The sequence below is a fragment of the Diabrotica undecimpunctata genome, chromosome 10 (assembly GCF_040954645.1).
Source record: "Diabrotica undecimpunctata isolate CICGRU chromosome 10, icDiaUnde3, whole genome shotgun sequence".
Classification (NCBI taxonomy): Eukaryota; Metazoa; Arthropoda; class Insecta; order Coleoptera; family Chrysomelidae; genus Diabrotica; species Diabrotica undecimpunctata.
This window is the reverse complement of record NC_092812.1, coordinates 55,135,027-55,158,406: the sequence shown is the minus strand read 5'-3', so window position 1 is coordinate 55,158,406 and position 23,380 is coordinate 55,135,027. Positions and strand designations below refer to the sequence as shown.

Genomic DNA, 23,380 nt, shown 5'->3' with positions numbered 1-23,380 from the left:
TGGGTCATCCTCAACCCCCCTATACGCATCGATTGTCATTTTTGTCTTTTTAATTTTATAAGTAAAGGTCCTAAAGTTCAAAAATAAAGTGTAAAATAAAGTTGGTATTTCTATATTTGAAGTTTTTTCAGGGCTCTATGTTGGGGATGAGCATCCTGGTCCAACTAGCTTTAGTTCTTTCTTCGGACCACTTTCTTTTTCACTGTCCCACACTATTTTTTTGCTTTCTTCCGTGGTCTTCTTCATATCCCCCCTTTTTTTATTGTACATAGTCACCTTCTCCTTTACCATTAACTGGATTGAAATAGCTCCTGCTATCACTTGTATAGCACTTGTTGAGGTTTTCCTATATGTAAATATATAGAATGTGTCAAAACTGACGCCCATGCTTTTGGTATTTAGTTCAGGCGGCTATTCGCGGTAAACAACAGATTAGGATATATACTAATTGAACTCTTTATTATAACATAATATATTCTTTATGTTTTGGTCTTAGGATAAACAATATCTAATTTAAAATTAACGATCATATCATCGTGTTGTACAGGAAGAAATTTGTTTTCATCAGCTGTTATCTATAAATTTAAATAAGTAAAATCCAGTAGCTTTAACGAAAGTTAATTTAAATGTAAATTATTCCTTTCTATTTATCAAGTCTTATGTATTAACAAGAAAACAATGAACATTTTCAGATTTCATTAATTTGGTTAAGAAGGTTGCAGAGAAAAACATGCATTTTCACTTCTTAAGATTTGATATAAAACCCACACATTTTCGCTTTCTTTCTTATATGTAACACACGCTTTACTGTATTATAATAGCGTGCACTTTCTGTCTGACTATAATACTTTATATCATATTTATTATTTATAAACGTACAAATTTATTGTTAGGTATATACAGTTATTTTAAAATAGACAGAGGCATTAATTTGCACTTTGTATATAAGAAATAGAAGAAGATAGGTTATATAGGAAATAAAAATGAATAAAAATCTCGTTATGTAATAGAACTCCATAAGAAATTATAATAATCGTTTTAATTTCAGATAAGAAACTCAACTTATATAGAAGATATTTCATCAATGTGTGAATATTTTTAATTCACAATTTTAATATTAAAATATAACAATGAATTATAGTATAAATCACTTTTACTAAAATATTACTCCTTTATGGTCTATGGGATGCATGGCCTTTTCTTTAAATATTCAAAAATGAATTCTAATTACTATTTTTATACCGCCTGACATTTCTTTATAATATTGACCCATGGAATTATAATAAAAACGACTTAGAGGCGTAGCAACCAGGCAAGCAATTTAATTAAACCCAGTCTGTGGGACATGTTCACTCCTAGGAATTACGTTCGGGTGTAACAATTTATTGGAGCGAGGTGTATTAAGTCGTATGTCCAGAATATCCCTTTCTAACCCTCCTAACCGATTCAAATTCAGGACAGCGTGACGCATTTTGTTCCTATAATCCTCTAGTAACTTGTCCGCGAATCTAAAATTGCTTGCTTGGGCCTCAAGTCTGAGCTCCGGACTATGTCCGGTTCGGAGACTTGGTGCTCAAGTGTTTGGGCCCTACGTAGGGTTTTTTGTTTTTTGTTAATTTTTTTTTTGTAGGATGTCTATATGAAAGGTCCTGTTGTTCCTTTGGTCCTTACCCCCTTGGGGCTCACACAGTGCGGCAATTTGCAGTGTTTGTCGAATAATTAGAGCTACGAATTCTCCTCTGTTGGTTTATGTATTTTTCTTTCTGGGGTTTTTGTTTTCTTTCTGCATATGTATCAATAGAATGATACTGTTTATTAATCTCATTTTGGTTTTTGTTTTTAGTATGCTTTTTCTACCTGTGAGTCCTCTAATGGATGCTTTTGCCATTTTGGCTTTTTGCACTGTGGCGTCTACGTGCTTTTTAAATGTAAGTCCTTTATCCATGATGACTCCTTGGTATTTTGCCTCGCTTTTGCACTCGATGGGCTTGTTTTGTACAGTAAGTTATCCCTCTGGTTGCTGAAATCTCTTTTTGAATAGCAGCGCTTGCATTTCGTCGGAGTTTATGTCGATTTTCCATCTGATACTACATTCCTCGATTTTGTCCAACGCTGTTTTCAGGTTTTTAACTGCTATGTCTACATTTCGGTGCTTGGCCGCTATTGCAGTGTCGTCGGCATAAAGGCTTAATAGTGTTCCTGGTGTTCTGGTAACGTCTGCGGTAAATATTGAGTACAGCAGAGGTGACAGGACTGCCCCCTGTGGCACTCCACCCTTCGGGATTCCGAGTTCGGACAAGACAACTGAAGCTCCGGTTGCTCAAGTAGGAAAAGATTAGTCACGTCATTGCTCCGCTGTAGCCACATCCTTTCATTTTGTATTCAGCACTTTATGCCAGACTCTGTCGAAGGCTTTGCTTACATTCAGAAAAGCTGCTTCTGTGTACTGCTTGTCATTAAATCCAGCTGCTATGTACTCTGTTAATCTGAGTACATACATTATTTTAAGCATGTCCGTTTCGGCTTGGAGTCTGCTTAGGATGATTCTTTCCACAATTTTGCTAATTGCTAAAAGTAAGCTTATTGGCCTGTAGTTTTGCGGGAACTTACTGTCTTTGCCTAGTTTTGGAATCATGATGACGTGGGCCTCTTTCCATCTATTTGAGAATTTCCTGTAACTTAGCATTGCATTAACTATGTTAGTTAAGGATATTATTGCTCTCGCCGGTAGGCATTTTAGGGCTCTGTTTGTTATTTGATCCAGGCGTAGGGCTTTCTTTGGTGAACTATTCTTGATTAGTTCATTTATCTCCTCCGGTGATGGAAGGATGATGTCGTTTGAGTCTTTAGGCCTTTCTTTCTATTCCTCAATTTCTTCGGTGAAGTCGTCGTCTTCGTATAGGTATAGTGTGCACTCTCTCTCGAGAATATTCCTCATAACTTTTGCTTTTACGTCTGTGGAGTAGACTATTCCGTTTTCCCCATGTAGTGGTGGAAGTTGTTTTCTGTCAGTTCTTAATAACCGTTGTAATTTCCAGATGTTCTGCATGTTTGGTTCTTGTTCCTCCATTTCTTGGACATGATTTTCCCAGTTCTGACTACGGTGTTGTTGTAGGGCTGTTTTGACCTCTCGATTTAGTCTATTTGGCCTATTTTTATCTATTTGGTTTCTTGTCCTCCTAACGAGCTGTTTTGCTCTGTTTTTCTCCCTTATCAAATATTTTTAATTCCTGAGAGATGTCTCTAAATCTTCCCTTGTGTATTTCTACCTCTTCTTCTGTAGTGCTGTTCCTTAGTGATTGTTGAATGATGTTTTTAAACTTTAGGACTCTATCCTCTATTTCTTGGGGGTTGTTTATCACTGGAACATTGGTTATTGTAGTGCTTACAAGTCTTTTAAAGTTTGTCCATTTTGTTTTCTTTTTTATTCTCTTGTTGGTACTTTCTTCCTCCCATGTTTCTAGTTCCAGTAGTATGGGGTTGTGATCCATTGCTCCTTCAACAAATTCAAGTTGTCTTCTATTATTGGATCGTCAGAGGCGTATGAGAAGAGTTATCTATTTATATATTCTACACTAAAGTTGCTTCCATCTATCTATCTTCAGTCGGCAAATTCTTAGTCCAGACAAATTAGGATATTTTTTACCACCAAAAATAAGATGTTTTAATCAAATAATGCTTCAAATATAATGTGCAGAATAATTTTGAATTCGGTTCCACTAATGAACTAAAAAAAATTAATTTCTCTTGCTTAACATTTATCGTCTAATAATTTTAACTGTACTAATATGTAAGTGTTTACTTTAAAATCTAACATGACTAATTTACAATCAGTATCAGTAATGCGATTATTAAAATACCAACAATAGACAAGGCAAAAATCTAGGGTTCGTTCGGAAAAATATTCTCATGAGATTTTTTTTGTATAATCACTTTCATGAGACACCCCAAAATAAGATTCAAGAGGTCGCCCAGGCAAAAAGTTGTTCAAATTTTTTTAAACAGTTTTTTTAAACAAATTGTAACAATGATTTTTTCGACCAAGACAATTTTTTTTTATTTTTTGGACCATTCTGAACAAAATATGTGTCTAGTAGTTTTTCTGTAAACTTGATTGTTTTCGAGTGATAAACAATTTAAAGTTGAAAAAAAACACGCAAAATAACTATTTTCAAGAGACATGATAGCAGTTTTCAAGCACGTCAATTATTTTGTGCCATATCCTGTTCAAATGCTTGAGTTGTACTGCCGGAGAAAATAGAAACATGGCTGGATGGTTTTGTTCACAGCTCTGTTGCCAACGGAGTTCTTTGCAGTTAAAGGTAGGTTCGGGTTTCACAGACCCGGCGCTACCACCGCAGGTTTAACTGAAACCACTTTTACATAAGAACAGTGCCGGTGTCTTTTAATCTGATTACATTTCGAATAATAGGTCTTCTTTGTATATGGATGTCCGTTCAATCTTGATTGAAGTCGCCAATAGAGTTGGTTTTAAAAAAAACCGTTTGTTAATCATTTCTGGTGATCCGGTGGTAAAAGAATTATGCGATTTAGTCGTTTATGGGGGACGCCCGATTGCTTCAAGTGTAAAAAAACGGAAAAAACTAAAAGCAGTCTTCGTGGAGGCTCCTTTCGCGTCTCCCATTTTTGTAATGATTAACTATGTTTATAAAATCACATGTTAGACCAGAGAACTAAGGATTTTCCCGTGACATTCTTTGATGCAGAATTTTGTTCCAAAATTCGTGTAAGAATGCCGACATTTCAAATAAAAAAATTAACTTCTAATATATTGATGCGTCTGAGTTATTTTAAATGATTAAACGCTTAACATCACAGTACATAAACACACGGTAAACCTATTTAACAATATCTAACATAATTTTTTATTCATTAAATAATTTAATTTTATGAAATAAGCGTTTTTCTTTAATATGGTGCTTTCAGAATTTATGTAAACCCAATAGTTTACGCATAATAACGTTGTAGATAAAAGCTTTCTGGGATAAACAATTTCAATTTTGCAATAACTTTTGCAATAACTTAATAAGTGAAACTACTTGAAATTTTAATAACTGAATACATGTAATATTGTCCCTATTATCACGCAAAATTAAATTTTTTGTGCATTTTTAGAAAAGTTATTTTCATCATCCAGCCTCAAGAGTCCACTGCTGAACATAGGCCTCTTCCTCATGTTTCCAACCCCGTCTCTCTTGCGCCGCTCTCATCCAGTTTTTATTGAGTCTTCTTATATCGTCAGTCCATCTTGTAGGTGGTCGACCGACGCTTCTCCTGTCTTCCCTTGGCCTCCATTCCAATAACCTCTTTGTCCATCGCCCATCTGTCATTCTGGCTATGTGTCCTGCCCATCTCCATTTTAGTCTGGCTATCTTCTCGATGATGTCAGTCACTCCGGTTCTTCTCCTGATGTCTTCGTTGGTTATTCTGTCTCGCAGAGTTATTCCTAACATGGACCGCTCCATTCTTCTCTGCGTGACTCTCAGTTTGGTAGCTGCTGCTACCATGCTGCTGCAAATGATATGGAAAAGTGACACAATTTTAGTGAAAAGGCATAAAAATCCTTTAAAATGAGAGTTTGTAAAGTTATTTTTGTTAATTTTTCGTAAAATAACTTTTCTTTTCTATTAAACCAAGAAAAGTTATTTTACGAAAAATTAACAAAATAACTTTACAAACTCTCATTTTAAAGGATTTTTATGCCTTTTCACTAAAATTGTGTCACTTTTCCATATCATTTGCTGGTCTTCACCTTTAGTAGTTAAAGTTATATAGCGATCTTACATTGTTTATATAATGTTTATAAGTAAAAAATGACGTTTAATCATTTGCGTGTTTTGTTTATTACATATTGCCATCACCAAATTTATCAAAAGCAGTTGTGAGATACCTGTATCAACAAATGTCACACCTGTGTTTTATTTCAACACCGATTTTTAAAGAATATAAATATAAAGTCATTCTTTAATTTAATTCATAAAATTACTAAATTTTTCGATCCATTTTATTAAAGAAGATAAACGATAACAATATATCGCTTATATTAAATGAACTAAACGAAGTAAATCCAATGAAATGAGTCCATTGGCTTTTTACTTAATTTAATTTTACCGTTAAGTATCAAAAACCTTTACACAATTTCGATGAAGAAATAATATTCAAGACGACCATTTGGTTGCATAATCGAACTTTTCTGTCATACATAACTAGAGGCACTGTTGCTGGTGTTACAGTGTCAAGGTAGCTTAAAACCATGAAATGGTTTCACTTTCACATAACGCGAAGAATAACAACATCCGCTTACTTTCAGTAACGTCACTCGAAGACTAGCTCAGGGATACGATAACAATGATTTCAAGTTTATTATTATATGTAATCATTCTAAGCGTATAAATAAACAACGTCTGATAGCTCTTCATAATAGTACATTCAACCTCAGTTGTTTAATACATAGTATTTCTCTAATATTATTGTCAATATAAAAATAGATAATTTGTAATAAATGTCTTGTTTCAGAATTTTTTTTTTATTTCTACTGTTTTTTTCTTTTTCACTTTAGATTCTGGTTTTATTCAAATTTGCATTTATTTATTGGCTTATTTGCATTATTAGCTTATTATTTCTTCTTCTTCTTCTAATGGCGCTACAACCCTTTGTGAGTCTTGGCCTGCTTAACAATGTTCTTTCATTCTGCCCTGTCGGATACTTTCCTTCGCCACTGCCTGATGTTCATGGTTTTAAGATCCCTCTCTACGTCGTCTATCCATCTTTTACGGGGCCTTCCTCTTGTTCTGTTTCCTTGGGTCTTCCATCTCTGGACTACTTTTACAGCTCGATTATCTGGCATTATTTCTAGATGACCAAGCCAGTTTAGTCTTTGTGACTTTACAAATCTAACAATATCTGCGCTCTTCATTAGTTCATCCAGCTCGTGGTTCATTTTAATTCTCCACGAACCATCGCTGCATTGGGTTGGTCCAAATATCTTCCTTAGTATTTTGCGCTCAAATATTCTCAAATGATTTTCATCAGTGGTTGAGAGGGTCCACGTTTCACATCCATAGGTGACCACTGGTCTAATTACAGTTTTGTAGATTCTAAGCTTAGACTCACGATTTAGTAACTTACTTTTCATTAAGTCTTTGTATGCATAAAAGCACTTATTACCGCTAAGAATCCGTGCTTGTATTTCTTGACTGATGTTGTGTTGTCATTTATTATTAAGCCTAGGTAGGGAAAAGTGGAGGCATATTTGTAGGTATGGTTTTCTACCTTTAGATTCTCATGTTGATTCGATTTTGTGCACTCCATATATTTTGTTTTGCTTTCATTTTGCTATAGACCAAACGTAGCAGCTTCTCGTTTCAGTTCTATAACTTTTTCGCTTAATACCCTTTTGTTGCTGCTTATTATGGCAACATCATCCGCATACGCGCATATTTGCATTGATCTTGTATTAATACAGCCGTTTATATCCAGTTTTCTAACAACAGCTTCTAAAGTTAGATTAAAAAGTGTTGTTGATAAGGCATCACCTTATCTAACTCCATTTTCAATATCAAAGGCCTGCGTCATATCTCCATCTATTCTCACCATAGCTTTGGAACCCTCCAGAGTCATTACCCTAACATAGATAGTTGCTTTAACATCTTTTGTCGATCTACTCCATCAAACGCCTGTTTGAAATCTATATACAAGTTGTAAATAGATATGTTATATTCAACACATTTTTCATGTATACCTCTTAACATAATGTATGTGGTCTATAGTTGACCTCTTTCGTCTGAAGCCACATTGGTATTCACCAATCATCTCCTCCGAAAACGATTCCAGGCGGCTTTATATAATTCCTGATGATATCTTGTAGACATTTAAAACTGTTATGCCCCTATAATTTTTACAGAGTCGTTTGTCTCCCCCCTTGTACATAGGAAGTATGATTCCTACATTCCAATCTTCTGGAATGACTTCTAGTGTCCATATGCGGTCGATTAGTTTATGGATACGCCTCCATAGCGCATGTCCACCATTCTTTATCAGTTCTGCAGTTATTCCATCTGTGCCAGGTGCTTTGTTATTTTTTAGATGTTTTATGACGTTTATCGTTTCTTCCAATGTTGGTTGCTCAACTAGTTGTTCTGCTGTGTGGTGAATTATTTCTTTATCTTCGTTATGTTCTTTTTCTGGGTTTAACAGCTCTTGAAAATGCTCCTTCCACCTTTTCATTATTTCCTCTTTCTCGCTGATGAACATACTTCCAATTTGTTCCAGCTATTCTTTTAATGTCATCAACACATCTCATCTGTGGTTTTCCTCTTGGTTAGGTTTACTTTCGTAAGGTCTCTTCTGTTATTATAATCTGTAATTTGTTGTATTGTTCTATTCAATATTTCTCTCTTTTTCGTTCTACATATTTTCTTTGCATCTTTTCTGAGTTCTTCATATGCCCTTGTCCTCTTCTTCATATGTCCCAGCCATGACAGTCTTTGACTTTTCACAAATCTTACAATGTCATAACCTTCATTTAACTCATTAACCTCGTCGTTTCTCCTGATTCTCCATGTGCCATCTTCCTCTTGTACCGGGCCATATACTTTCCTCAGTATTTTTCTCTCGAATGTCCTGAGTTGGGCTTCATCTTTTTTCGTCATTACCCAAGTTTCACATCCATAGGTTACTACGGGTCTAATCAGTGTTCTGTAGAAACTGTAGATAGTCATTTTGGTTCTTAGGTTTAGGCTTGTTAACCAACAAAATAGTAGTACCCGACAGTCGGACCGACCGATTTGGTTGTACAACCGACAGCCGACTTCGCCATACTCAACCTGTCGAGTCGGGACATGATAACTATTTTTGTCAGCCAACAAGCCTACACACACCAACCGTCGGGCCCAACATTATCGGACATGCCAGTTGAGTACTCTTGTCGAGACGTGCGTAGGTAGGCCCCTTTTATGTTTCTTTTATTATTGTTTTTTGCATTTGGAGTAATTTTTACTTGTTTTATCCTATTACTGTAAGGAACGTGCTTAAGACCTTCCGTAAATCTTAACATGCAATATTTTAATGTCAGTTTTTATTTGTGAAATCTTTTAATTTCTTTAAGTGTTTTTAAATATATTTGTACGTCAGTTGTTTTTAATGTTAAAATTGTTTTTTACAGTGTACTCCTAAAGTAGCCATTAAATAAATAGCAAAATATTGAGTTTTTAGAAAAAACAAAGATTTTTATTATAGAACCTGATATACCATATACCTGACATACCTGATATTTCCTACATATTTATATATATATATATATATATATATATATATATATATATATATATATATATATATATATATATATTATATAATATCTAAAAAATGCACACGTCACTGAGAGGTTGCAATAGAATTGTCCTCTTATTTTGATATTGCCGTAAGTTAGTAATTTCGTGTAATTATGAGTCATGGGTTTTTTCATAAGTTTATTGTTGACACAAGAAAGTTATTGTTAATTAGGTGAAAGATACAACTACGAATTCCGGGTCAGAGAGTATGACAATCGGCAAATAACATTAACTAATTTATCATTATATTGTTAGCACTTTTATTCAGAATTAGGTTGTGCTCTGTCGATTCTACTTCTACGCCAATCTATACTTTTATAATATATTCGCAAATAGAAAGCCAGAAATAGTATCCAAAGGCCGACACTAGTTTTACCCAGTCTAGTTAAAAAAAGGTCGAAAAATGTTTCGCAGATATCTGAATCTTTTCAGACATAGGTGGGGGTTACTAGATGACGAATATATGAAAAGGTACTCGTAGTTTTACCTTGCGTTTTTTTTTAACAATAATTTATAATCACAATTTGATTTTTTGTCTATAAGTTTTTTCCCTTATATTTAAAATAAACAATATTTTATTGACGACACATTTAGCAAATTTCATACCATTCTTTAAGACTTAAACTATCTCAGAAGTTAAATGCATATTGCGTTTTCATCGAAAAATATTTATAAAATAAACGTTTGAAAAAGGGGTATGCTTTTACTTATAAACAATTGTAATAACTTTTATATTTTTCAAGCTACAGACTTGTAAGTACAACCATTGAATAGCTGGTAAAAAAACCTTCTATGACCAATAGGAACGAAGAACGAGCGACTATTTTTTTTTAAATCGTATCTCCATTGTTTATAAACATTAAGAAGTAAAATTTGCACAAATTTTAAATGAGAATCTAAACTTTATATTGAAACTTATAGCTATAAAATTCATCCAATTTTTCGAAACTTACAGCCCTTCGAAACGAAGGTACTTTCGAAAGATCGACAGAGGAAAGTGGAGAGGATAACTGTTTTAGCTCCGTTTTTTTTTTTCGACATCGGAACTTCAAATTGAAACACGTAGGAAAAATTTACATTATCTCGGCTTCCACTGCAGCTGGAAGCCTCTTTTTTTATTCTGGGGTAGTTCGTCGAAATATGAATAACTATATAGTTTTCATTGGAGTGTACCCATTGGAGTGTAACTACATAGTAAAAACTTATTTTTTTTAATTTGGCTGGAATAGTCTGTCGCAGTATTAATAATGATGACATAATTTTCACCCCACCCCCCGGAAATCCCGGAAAATCAACATATATTTTTGTTCATTTGATATCAATGATGTAACAATACTTATATATTTTATAAATTAAATTTCAGGTAATTTTTTACACATTATATTATTATATTCCTTATATTAATTATAATTGTTTGTATTTTTATAATTAACAATATTGATTTTTATTCTATTTATCGTACAATTATGATATACTATATTAATCTAATCTGCGTTACTGCTTTGATAAAATAAGTCGATTTTTTCATCACCTGTCTTATTAAATTTTGCAATGTTTATTGAACTTTACTTTTTTTATTTTCTTTACATACATTGGTGTAAAGGTTAAAATTTGGTTAATTAATTCGACTTCACTGTCAGCTCTGAACCTTTTTGTTGCAGGTTGTTTGTCTTCACTTGTTAAATCAGTCTCTAAATATACATTTTCAGAATTACTGTCGTCGTCAAATGTAACTGCACTGAGGTTGCAGCATATTTTCTCCTCTACTTCTTCCTCAGTACAAATTATGCAATTGTCCTGGGTACAAGTCAAACCACGTTTTCTGCACCCACATCTAGTAGTTTTGCAACATGTGGTGCATTTGCATGTAATGTGCTTTAATGTCTCTTCGGGAATTAAATTATCTAGAGTATAAATTGGTTCAAAACCAGTGACACTTTATCTCCAACCATAGGCACAAGCATCTAACTTATTACCTAACCACATTTGTAATTGATAGTAAACCCGAAGAACATGCTGTGGCTGCATCTTCAGTTGGTGGCAGAGTTTCTAGTTTAAAAGATATTTACCGATATTTCTGCTGAATTGTAAGTATCTTAAATCATTTAAAGAAAGTGTATAGTTGTGTTTTTTTATAATTATTTATTATAATTAATTATTCACTCAATAGTTTTAAATATTACTTACAATTTTCAATCAAAAAGTAATTAAATACGTTTAGTTAAAACTGTTTTGTTCAAAATACACAAAATATTTTACTCAAAGGAGTATAAGTATATTGCTTTCTAAAGCCATTACACTGAGATTGACGAAATTTCGGAGCGTGGAGCTAAAACAGTTTCCCCTCCACTTTCCTATGTCGATCTTTCGAAAGTACCTTCGTTTCGAAGGGTTGTAAGTTTCGAAAAATTGGATGAATTTTGTAGCTATAAGTTTCAATATAAAGTTTAGATTTTCATTTAAAATTTGTGCAAATTTTACTTCTTAATGTTTATAAACAATAGAGATACGATTTTTTTAAAAATAGTCGCTAACTTCGTTCCTAAAAGACGGTAATTCCTCGATGTTCAAATGTATTAATAACATTTTATTTTGTTAATAAAAAAAATAATAAAATTTATAAATTAGTGCAAAAAAAACTGCTTTTTACAAATATCCCCGTAAATTATTTATCAATTTTAATTGAAAAAAACGGGAAAATAAAGATATTCTTGATATAAAAAAAATGATACAAATATTGTTTATTTAAAATATAAGGGAAAAAACTTATAGACAAAAATCAAATTGTGGCCATAAATTATTGTTAAAAAAAACGCAAGGTAAAAATACGAGTACCTTTTCATCTATTCGTCATCTAGTAACCCTCACCTATGTCTTAAAAGTTTCACATATCTGCGAAAAATTTCGCCGTGAAATCGATGATTTTTGCATAACCAGACTGGGCTATTTGGCTGTACGTCTTCTTTACGCCCGGAAGTTGTTCGAAATCGGCGTTAAACTGCAAATCCGTGTTTAACTTAATGGTGTATAACGCATAATACATTATGTATTATGCAAAGAAGCAACAAACGCACAAAGCTTCAAATATATGGCAACAAATTCAATATGTATGTTCTGAATAATGTATATAATGTATAATATTATGGACATATTTAAATGAAATGGAAAATCAATATAGCCATAAAATAAATAAAACCTTATTCTATGCCAAAAAATAAACTATACCTGTCTGCAAATATGGTATATATTTATATATGAATTTTTATATATTAAATGTGTATCACATTTTAAGGTTAGAGATAGTATATTTTATGGTACAGGATAAGTTTTTATTTATTATTTTATGATTATATCGATTTTCTATTACATTAAAATACCAAAGCTCTGAAAAGAACAAAATAAAACACACATTATGAAATTTATTTGTTTATTTCTATGTTGTTTGGTGTTAAGTATTGCTTTTTTCATAAGTTCAATTTTTTAAAATGTTCTTCCATGAACGACCATCTGCAGTTCCGATAGTTCAATAGTCCCCGTTTTTCTGGTTATGTGGCCGAAGTAATTAATGCTCGGTTTACTTATTTTAAAAGCCTGTATTGTATATGAATCTCTTTCACAATTGACACATTTCAAAAGCTTCGATCTTACTTCTATTGATTTTTTTGAGAGTCCATGTTTCAACGGCGTATCTAGCAGTGGGAAAAATAAGAGCATTAACTAACCTGCGCTTAGTATTTCTTGTTTTTATTCGGTCTTTTCATATTTTAATTAATTTAGATGTTGCGGTTGGGGCATCGGTTAATTTAAGGCCATTTTAAGCAGTGATTAACAGCAGAATAGATTCTAGATATAGGATATTAATACATAATATAAATGAACATTCGGAAATGGTAGTCACAATTCTTAACACTGATCAGGCCATTCACCTGTGATCCACGTCATGTTGCACATGTCTAGTATTATATCTACTTAGAGTACATTTAATATGATCTAACCTAGATCCTGCAACTCTGTAAACTCAGATTTCTCACCCCTTGATGTACGCTCTACATTATTAATGCTGGACTGTCTGATTATGAAGGAGTATATACCAAGCTTAACATCCTCCTTGAAAACCCGACGTTTAGGTAAGATTTTTCTGCTCAGAACTTTCGTAAATTCCAAAATTTTTGCTTGACTTCTGTATATCACCAAGTACAGAAAAACCTATCTGAAACTTATCAAAACAGCTAAAACAACCTTACTATCAAAATCGTCTGGGAAGCTCTATAAGTGTTGCAAAAGAAACTAGGTTCATAATAAACGATCTTTGAAATAAAACTAACGCAACTCAAATATTTTCCCTTCGAAACCCTGAAAATCTAAATGAATACTTCGTTAATGTAAGTAAAAATATAATATCAACTATTTTGTCACAACAATCCCATTTCCTATCTCCCCAATTCAAAAAAGGTCTCGAATTCATTCTTTATACGACCAGTTGATAAATCTGAACTGATCCAAACAATCAATAGTATCAAAAGCAAATCTTCATGTAGTACTAATAGACTATAAAAATGTTCTCAAATTTCCTAAAGAATATGTTGGAAGTCCTGGTCTAACTAATTAATGATTCCTTTGAAAAAGGTAGATATATTTCCAGAGTGCCTAAAGATAGCCATTATTATTCCCCTTCATAAGAGTGGTGAAAAATCGAATGTCTGTAACTATAGACCTATTGATTTACTTACCTTACTACCGGTACTATCTAAAATGATTGAGAGACTTATAAAACCCCGACTTATGTCCTTTCTCGTTGAAAAGAACATTTTATCACATAATTAGTTCCGCTTTTTATCTAATAAATGTACCAATGATGCTATGTTTTCTGTACTGCATCAGGTTTACCAAGCACTAAACAATAATCTTTACACTGTCACTGTTTTTTTTTACTATGCCAAAGCTTTTGATTGTGTAAATCACGACATTTTGATAAAACAAGTTAAATTTCCACGGAATTCGAGGTATCTCTTGGAATGGGTTCCAATCTTACTTGGAGAATAAGAAACAACTAGTTAGAGCAAATGATACTGACTCTATTCACAAAAGCATTGTATGCTTCCATCTTTACCAGGGGCTTTTCCATTTTTGCTTCTCTGTATTACTTCATCCAATTCCTCTAATGTTGATTCTTTTGAAATTTCGATGTCTACTTCATCTACTTCATCTGCTTCTTCTTCGTGCACCGTTTCCTCCTCGTTATGCATTTCTTCTTCTGTCGTTTCCTCCGTCAAGAGGTCTCTGTAGTAATCCTTCCATACTTGCTTGTATTCTTGATCCTCTATTATCACTGTTCCCTCTCTATTTTTTATTCCGTTTGTTTTGCCTTTGTATTTTTTGTTTTGTTCTTTAATATTTTTGTAAAACTTTTCGTATTTCTGTTTGTTCTTTCCTGCTCTATTTCTGCATTTTTTTGTCTACCCATCTTCTTTTATTTTGCCTTATTAATTTTTCATATTCTTCTCTGTCTTCCTCTTTATCTGTTCCTAGCCATTTATTTCTGGCTTGCACTTTTTTCTGTTATTTCTCTACATTCTTGGTTATACTTCATATTTTTTCTTGCTTCTTCATTACTCATTTTATTGACATTCCACTTTTTATGTTGGTTTTTCTGTTTTGTTTCAATTTTAACTTTTTGTCTTATAGTGGTGTCATGTAGTGATCTGAATCTGCACACGTACCTCTGAACGTTCTACATCTTTTATTGACGATTGTGTTCGTTTATTAGTCATTAGGTATGTAATCAATTTGACTATATGTTTTCTGATCTGGTGACCTCCATGTTACCTTATGTATTTTAGGGTGTTCAAATTTTGTTGAGCTTATTAACAAATTTGTTCTTGTTGCTAGGTTACATAGTCTTTGCCCATTGTCATTCGTGTTTTCGTGTATTGTATGCTTTCCTGCAATTTGTTGTAAAAAGTCCTCTTTTCCAATCTGTGGATTGAGGTCTCCTAGTACAAATATGACATTTTCTTTGGGTATTTTTTCTATCTCCTCTTCGACCCTATCATAAAAGATTTCTTTTTCGTCTGCATTGCTTGTTTCTGTAGGGGCGTATAAATTCAAGACTGATATATTAAATGGTTTGCGCGCCCACTCAACGCGTCAAAGGAAGATGGTTCTCTCAAGCAGTAGCTTGTAGTAATTTATTTTCACGTTTTCTTCCTGGATAAATTAATTTTCAATTAAAATAATTGTCAGTTACTTTGGAACGGTTTGATGTAGCAACGCCCACCTCTAGCTTTTAAGTTGTTATTTATACTGTGCTAATATATTATATTGTATATTAGCGTTAATTACCTGGGCCGCTTTTGTTTTTAATTTTTTGTGTTAATAGTAAATAAAATTTCCTTCGGCTTCCTAAATTTATAGAGGTTATGCACTTACCTCTCTTTCAAAGTCTTTGCTATAATTACCATTAACACGTTTATTCTTCTATTACACACTGCACGCAAAATCAGCAAAATTATCGACTCACAATAACCAAAAATTGACATTATTATGGAGCAGAATTTACACACGTCTATTCCTTACAGTAGAGATGTGGATATATTCATGTGGAGGTTCAGTTTAGGGTCCTCTAATTTTCCTTATCTTTATAAATGTCATCAATAATTTAAAATAGACACCTGATCCGACTCTAATTTACTCTCTTTTAACGTAGATAAAACAGTAGCGTTATCCTATAAAGGAACTCTTCAACGCTTGCTTCTTAATAACAACCAGATCAGTATCGTTGATTCTGTAAAATTTCTTAGTATTTTTATAGACAGCAACCTTAAATGGTCCCTTTATATCGATTTGGTAAGTAAGAAACTAGCCTCAGCCTACTATGCAATAAGATTTGTTTCGAAGGAAATTAATTTAGCATATTCCAAAATAACATATTTTTCTTTGTGCGAGTATCTCTTCGATATGGTCTTCCATTTTAGGGTTCTAGTACAGCTGCCCAATCTGATGTTATTTTTAAATTACAACAAAGAGCAATACGGTATATGTTTAGCCTCAGAAGAACAACACATTGCAGAAGCTACTTAAAAAATCACGGGATTTTAACGCTTTCCTCTTTATGTATTTTAGAAAGTGTTTGCTTAATTCGGAAACACCTCCATATTCTTCCAGCAAGACCTAATCATGACTACTCCACCAAAAATTCAACTTCGATGTTTATTTACTGCTCCCGTCCACTGAGTTAGTACAGAAATCTATATTAAATTCGGCAAAAAACTATACAACCTTTTCCCTTTACAACTTAAATCTGCAACATCCTTCCCCAATTTCCGTAAAATGACAAAAGCCTATCTATCTGAAAGACCATATTATTCAGTAGAAGAGTTTCTTAATGAATTACTAAGAAATTACGGTACCTTCATGTACAAGTAACCAAAGTTTTTTATCTATATTTGGGTATCTTATCCAATTTGCAATTTATTTAAATTTTGTAATGGATTGTTTATTTAATTATCTTATATTTTTTGGAAGCTTTGTCCATAAAACTGTACATTTTTCAGTGACAATAAAGCATATCTCTATTCTATTTTATAAATGGAAATATAGTTAATTTTTTTTTCTAATTTAAGTGATTTAGATAAATTTTTAAACATAAAAATATTGTTTTCAGGAAGACTTTCTATACTCTGTTTTCTGTTTCCTTTAACGTCAGAATATTCAAATAAAGAATTTTATGATGTGCGACTGACTCCTCAAAGTAATCAGAGATGGATACGAGGATCAACATTTGATCGATCGCCTTTTATTTATCCAGGACCATTTCCGTCCAGATCAATATCTCCGCACTATTATCCATATCAACCTCATCAACAAAGAAATGTCGAAAGAAATTATCAACCGTATCAATACAGAAATATCGACAGACAGTACCAAGGCCTAGAAAACGGCGATACTGCAGCTGGTAGACATTTTAAACCCGAAACTATATATAAGATAACAGAAACTTTAGGAGCTCTTAACACTGTAGGTAGGTATTTGGTCAACATGACAAGAGGCGGAGAAAACAGTAACACCATTTCATCGGATGTACCAAGCGCTCTCTATACTTTAAGTAAAAATGTGTTGGGTAGGAATGTTACTGATACTATTGCTCCTTTTGTCAGAGAAGCGTTACCTGTGATTGTTGACAATGACGGTGAAGAAAGTAACAACGATAAAAACTCTAATAAAAATAAAAAGTACAAAAAAGACGTCATCAATCAAAACAGCAAAATCGACGACAAAAAAGATGACAACGACGATCCAAGAAGTTGTACAACTCCCGAAGGAACCGATGGGTAAGCAATTTCTTTTATTAAGTATATAAGTACAGTGTCAAAAAACACATTATTTAAACAAACTTTATAAATTTAGGCATACAATTATTTTTAATTCAAAGTTTTGTGACCGAAGGTATAGTCGCCTCGTATTTCGGTGAGACTGTGTAAAAATATATTTATCTGTAATAAAAGCAGACAATAAAAAATAAAATAAAAGTACTCTACCAGGAGTAGTTATTAACTGCAAAATTATCAATGACTGAGATGTATAATAATACAAAGTTTTAATATTCTCATCGATATTTACATTTAGATGAGCCTGGTAAAATATGTACAGTCGCTCAGATAAAGTTATCATCGATGCATTCTTTGCGTAAGATAACAATTTTTGCCTGAGCAACCGAAACCATAAAGTAGTTTATCCCAATAAATTTCGTTTCGACCGTCCAGTGGTTTACAATTGGGTAGGCAGGTATAATATTTTATATTATTTTAAACTTTATTTTTAAACGAAATATTGTTTATTTGGATGAAACCTGGTATGGTATTCATGACACCGTGAAAAAAGTTGGACGAATAATAACAAAAAGTGTTCTAATTCATTACCGCCCAATAAAGGACAGAATTATAATTTTACAGTGCGGTGTAGAAAATGGATGCATCGACGATTTATTATTAATATCTGTAAAAAAAATAAAGACGTGAATCTAGATTATCATGAGGATATGGAGGGTTCAATTTGTGAATCATGGTTTGAAAAATCTATATATATATATATATATATATATATATATATATATATATATATATATATAATATATATATATGTATATATATATATATATATATATATATATATATATATATGTATATATATATATATATATATATATATATATATATGTATATATATGTATATATATATATACATATATATCGCACAAGAAGTTCGAGCGTCAATTATAATGCTTTCAGCTATCAATATGATGGAAATGAAGTATAAAAAAAGTTCAACTCAGGAACCATAGATGTAAACGTTTAATGTTTTTTTTTTGAAGAAAAAACAGAAGTTAGTTTTTATAAAACTAACTTCTGCAGCTGAAGAGCCAGCGGAACCCTCTAATCAATTGGAATATCTTTACAAAGCCGTGTAGTAAAATGTAAGCGACATTTTCAATACCTCTCTGATGATACCATCCAAACATATGCTGAAACATGTTTATGAAGAATTGTGTTCTAAATGGTCTAAATCAGAAGCAATTGTAGAAACATGTTTATCAGATTGTCCAAAGCAATCTGCTACAAGACTATAGGAGAAACATCTTACCTACATGACAGGACAGAGAATTATAATTTTACACTGCGGTGGAGAAAATAGATGGATCGATGATGTATTATTAATACTTACACAAAAATATTAAAGGAACCTTTTCTTCCGAGATTACCTAAATATAGTGTGATTATCATGGACAACGTATCATATTATTCAAGATTAATGAGAAAATTCCAAATATTACTTGAAACAAATTACAAATTCAAGAATTTGAGAAAGATTTGTACTTTGAGGCATCATATAGTAAAAAGGAATTGTTGGAGGTTGTTGACAGTAGACAGTACCATAAGGAATATGTTGTTGATAACTGTACTCGCAGTAATGGGCATACCGTGCTTGGTATGCCCAGTATTACAATTACTTCCTCCTTACTATTGTAAATTGAACCCAATAGAGTTAATATGGACACAACTTAAAGGTAATAGAAGAAGAAGAAACGTGGCTCCTAAATTTTTGTCTACTGCTCTCCAGTTAATTAGAAGAGAAGTCACAAAGATCACAGCAACCAACTGGAAAAGTGTAATCAAACATGTAATCGCAGTGAAAAATGACTATGTTAAATATTTACCAGCATTAACCAAATGAACTATAAATATAGAAGATACAACTGATACTAGTGATAACAGTGATTATGAGTAGATTATTAAGTTCTTATTTCCAACTAGGTGTTAGTTGAAACCTTTATTTTTATTGTAATTGTACAAATTCTCGTTTTGCTTATATATCTTTGAAAATAGAGTACAAATACACTTCATGATAGAACAAAAACATACAACATAATTTAATTTAAAATAATCAAAGTACAGGTTAGGTTATTATAAAATACCTGCTAGATATATAAAAAAGATGTTCATAAAAGTTTTAGACCTATTACCCATTTTTAAATTATTGAGATACTAAGTCTTCTCTCACACGGTGTCAAACCAAAGTTGTTAATAGAATACGTTGTATATAATTTAAAAAATTAATTCTTTATTTTTTTTATTACAATAACTAAGTTATCAGGGATAAAATGTGATCATAAGTTTTAAAACTTATGAGCAGTTGTGTTATTAAAACGTTTGTATACTAAAATACTTGTACATAAAAAATTTATTTAATTGTATGTGATAATTACTTTTATGAACAATTTTTTATAGGTATTGTTATTTTACAATAAGTTTTATTTAGCCGAGTCGATTAGTGTTATCACTTCCTAGATATATCACAGAAGTTAACAACACCAATATTTTTTATTTAAACTTTATAGAAAATGAAACTTTTTCTTAAATAAAAATAAAAACTTTTATTTAATTAAAAATTAGATATCTACGCTACTGTTCAATAAAGTAGTGGTAACTCTAACAGTGTTGCCATTTTAGTAGTATTTTACTCCTCTGGTTCCTATAAATTTTCTCACGAAATTACGTGTCGACTATACCCAAGGGTACCCTCAACCCTAACAAGTTATCAGTATATTAAAGATAAAAAGTGAATCGCTTCCACCAAATTAATACTGTTTCCACCTGTATGTTGTATAATATGCCACTTTCCATATGATTTCTTAAGGGTCTTGTAAGTTTCTCACTTAGAAGACTGGGAAATGATTTCAGAGAAGTCGCTCTAAGAAGTCTGGAAGTCTTCATTTAACGTAAATTTCAGTTAGATAGGTTTTTGATGGGATTCATGTCCAGATGCAATACAGGCCATTCAATAGTTATATTGTTGCCAGCTGGATAGCCTTTGCTGATTTGCGCTGTGTGATTAGGTGTAAGAAACAGTGCTGTCTTTAAGAATATCTTTAATGTCAAGGTCCGTTCTAAAACCCCCTCCACGTCTATCACCGAAGATAAACACAAGCTCTGTTTTACAGCACCACATCAATATTTCAGCATTGCATCATTGGCAAATCGTCTTCAGGCCTCCTGTAAATGTGGCGTCTTCTCCCATTGCTATATACGCATATTTGGCTCTTATCAAAAAATAAAGTTATATTCCATTGACGAAGGAGCTACTTGACAGGTTCTGGATCAAACTGAAATCTTATTTCTTAAGGCGTACGGAAATCTATCTTATTTCTGAAAGAGTTTATATTAGGGTCCTGTGTTAACTGTTTTTCATGCCAAATTAGCCATCTTAGCCATCCTTTCTCTTCATAAATAATCGTTTAATCTCGATTTCTGTCGCATGCCGTGTAAAGAATGGGTTGTAAGACATATATCTGCCCATTTCTCATAATATGGCCCAGATATTCTAATTAATTATTACTATTATTTATTGTTTAACTATTTATTAACCATTAATTAACTACTAATTAACTATTAATTAACTATTGATTGACTATTTATTAACTATTAATTAACTATTAATGAACTATTAATTAACTTGTTAATTAACTTTTAACTAACTATTGATTAATATTAAGTATCCACAGTTAACTGTTTTAACTATTAATAAACTATTAATTAATTGTTAATTATCTATTAATTAACTGATATTTAACTGTCAATTAACAGTAATTAAAGTAAATTAATAATTAATTAATCATTTATCTATTAATTAATTGAAACCTGGACAAAAGTGAAGAAAAGACTTAAAAAGGTGAAGATTTTGATCAAAATTTGGTTATTTGAAAGTAAACCATTAGCAGAAAAGGAAGAAGAGAGGTATAAGACACGCATAGTTGTCAGAGGTATTGCGCAAAAGGATAATATTAATTACGAAGACATATATTCACCAGTACCAAGAATTAGGTCATTTTTGACAGTTTTGAAATGAATATAAATATTATTTCAGGCAATGAGATGTAAAGAAGCCTTCTTGAATGAAAAAAATGTGAATATTTATTCACCAGGGAAAGAGTAAACTGCAAACCGAATAACGCGTAAGGTAGCTAAATCTATTTAAGTAAATGGATATTTACTTAAAATTGTTACAAAAGATCAGAAGTAGATTATTGTTTATACACAAAATGTATGAAGATGTACATATTATTATGTATTTGCTAATCTATTTAGATAATAAGTATATTATTAAATAGATCCAATTTAACAGAATAACATCCACCTTACAGTAGAGATTTATCACCATGTGAGTACCCTGTGTTTGATCCATTATTATCACTAAACTGTATCTGATTTAATTGGAAGGCAGAGGTAGATACTGCTGTTAAGGATTCGGTTTCACAGAGCCAAAAAAGGTTTATCAACAGGTATTTAGTATATTTGTATGACTCCCTGTAGATTGTTGTCCGTTTTTCGGATTAGATTTCAGTTCTTTTGCATTTGACCATAATTTAATTCCTTTTCTGATTTTTTAGCTATTGTGACGATCTTAGTAATTGTCCACAACTCCTACTTAATCTTGGAAACTTGAGGCAATCACTTTGTTTCAAAAGTCTTTTTGAGCCGGGAGTGTGTTGCCCAAAAACGACTGTATTGTCACCTGTTACTCAATCGCCTACAACCACTACCTTTAGGACGCCCACCACATCACAACCTGTTACTTTTGCAGCAATTTATTATAATACGGAAAAACCGACAGATGTCATTTCAGTGGTAACTACAAAGCCGCTCAGTGAAAATAACAGTCTTTTGACTATTCCTAGTCGTTTACCGCCGGTAATAAATAATTTTGTAGATCCAGAAGGTAAGATTGTATTTATTAACAAATTGTATTTTGTCTATAATTGTATATTCCAGATTGTGGTCAGCCAGAATCTGCAAAATTTCGAGTAGTAGGGGGAGAAGAAGCTCTACCTGGTAGATGGCCATGGATGGCAGCCATTTTTCTTCACGGATCTCAAAGAAGCGAATTTTGGTGTGGGGGCTCTCTGATTACAGCGACTCATGTATTGACTGCTGCCCATTGCACTAGAGATTCCAGACAGAGGCCGTAAGTATTTGAACAAATACTATAGAGGTACTAATACTGGACTACCAAAGCGGATTAAAATTTTCGACTGCAGCTTCGTCGACTATCCTTGTCTAAATGTATCTAGTATGTCCACTTATCTCCAGCCTTCTCTTGGTGTTTTATATTTTTTTGATTTATATGATCCATAATGTAGGTATAATTTATTTTGGTGTATCACTTCCAGCTATTCCGTATTCATAGCGGTACCAGAGACTTCTGGATTAATGTCTTTTGTAAAAAAATATGATTTAATGTCCAATATTTCTCGTATATAACAATTTTAGAATATGAAAGTAAAAATCGTTGAGTAAACTATATAGCTTCACTTTCATTTAGTATAAAAGTACTTTCCACAGTTGTATAAAATCCAAAATGGATCAAACACTTAAATTAGAATACTCGATGCTTCGGATTGACCTATGGATAAGGAGTATGTTAAGAGATGGGGACTTGTGGCTTGGTGTTCCTCATTCCATTAATCCCTACCA

At 32.3% G+C, this 23,380-nt stretch overlaps 1 protein-coding gene across 1 annotated transcript in view; it reads left to right on the top strand.

Moving 5' to 3' along the window:
• The window catches only part of LOC140452487 (proclotting enzyme), a 33,931-nt gene that overhangs the window by 5,771 nt on the left and 4,780 nt on the right, over window positions 1–23,380 (top strand). Inside the window, 3 exon segments of the mRNA XM_072546780.1 lie at window positions 17,017–17,683; window positions 22,297–22,625; window positions 22,679–22,871. Of these exon segments, the coding sequence (XP_072402881.1) occupies window positions 17,017–17,683; window positions 22,297–22,625; window positions 22,679–22,871 (1,189 nt within the window).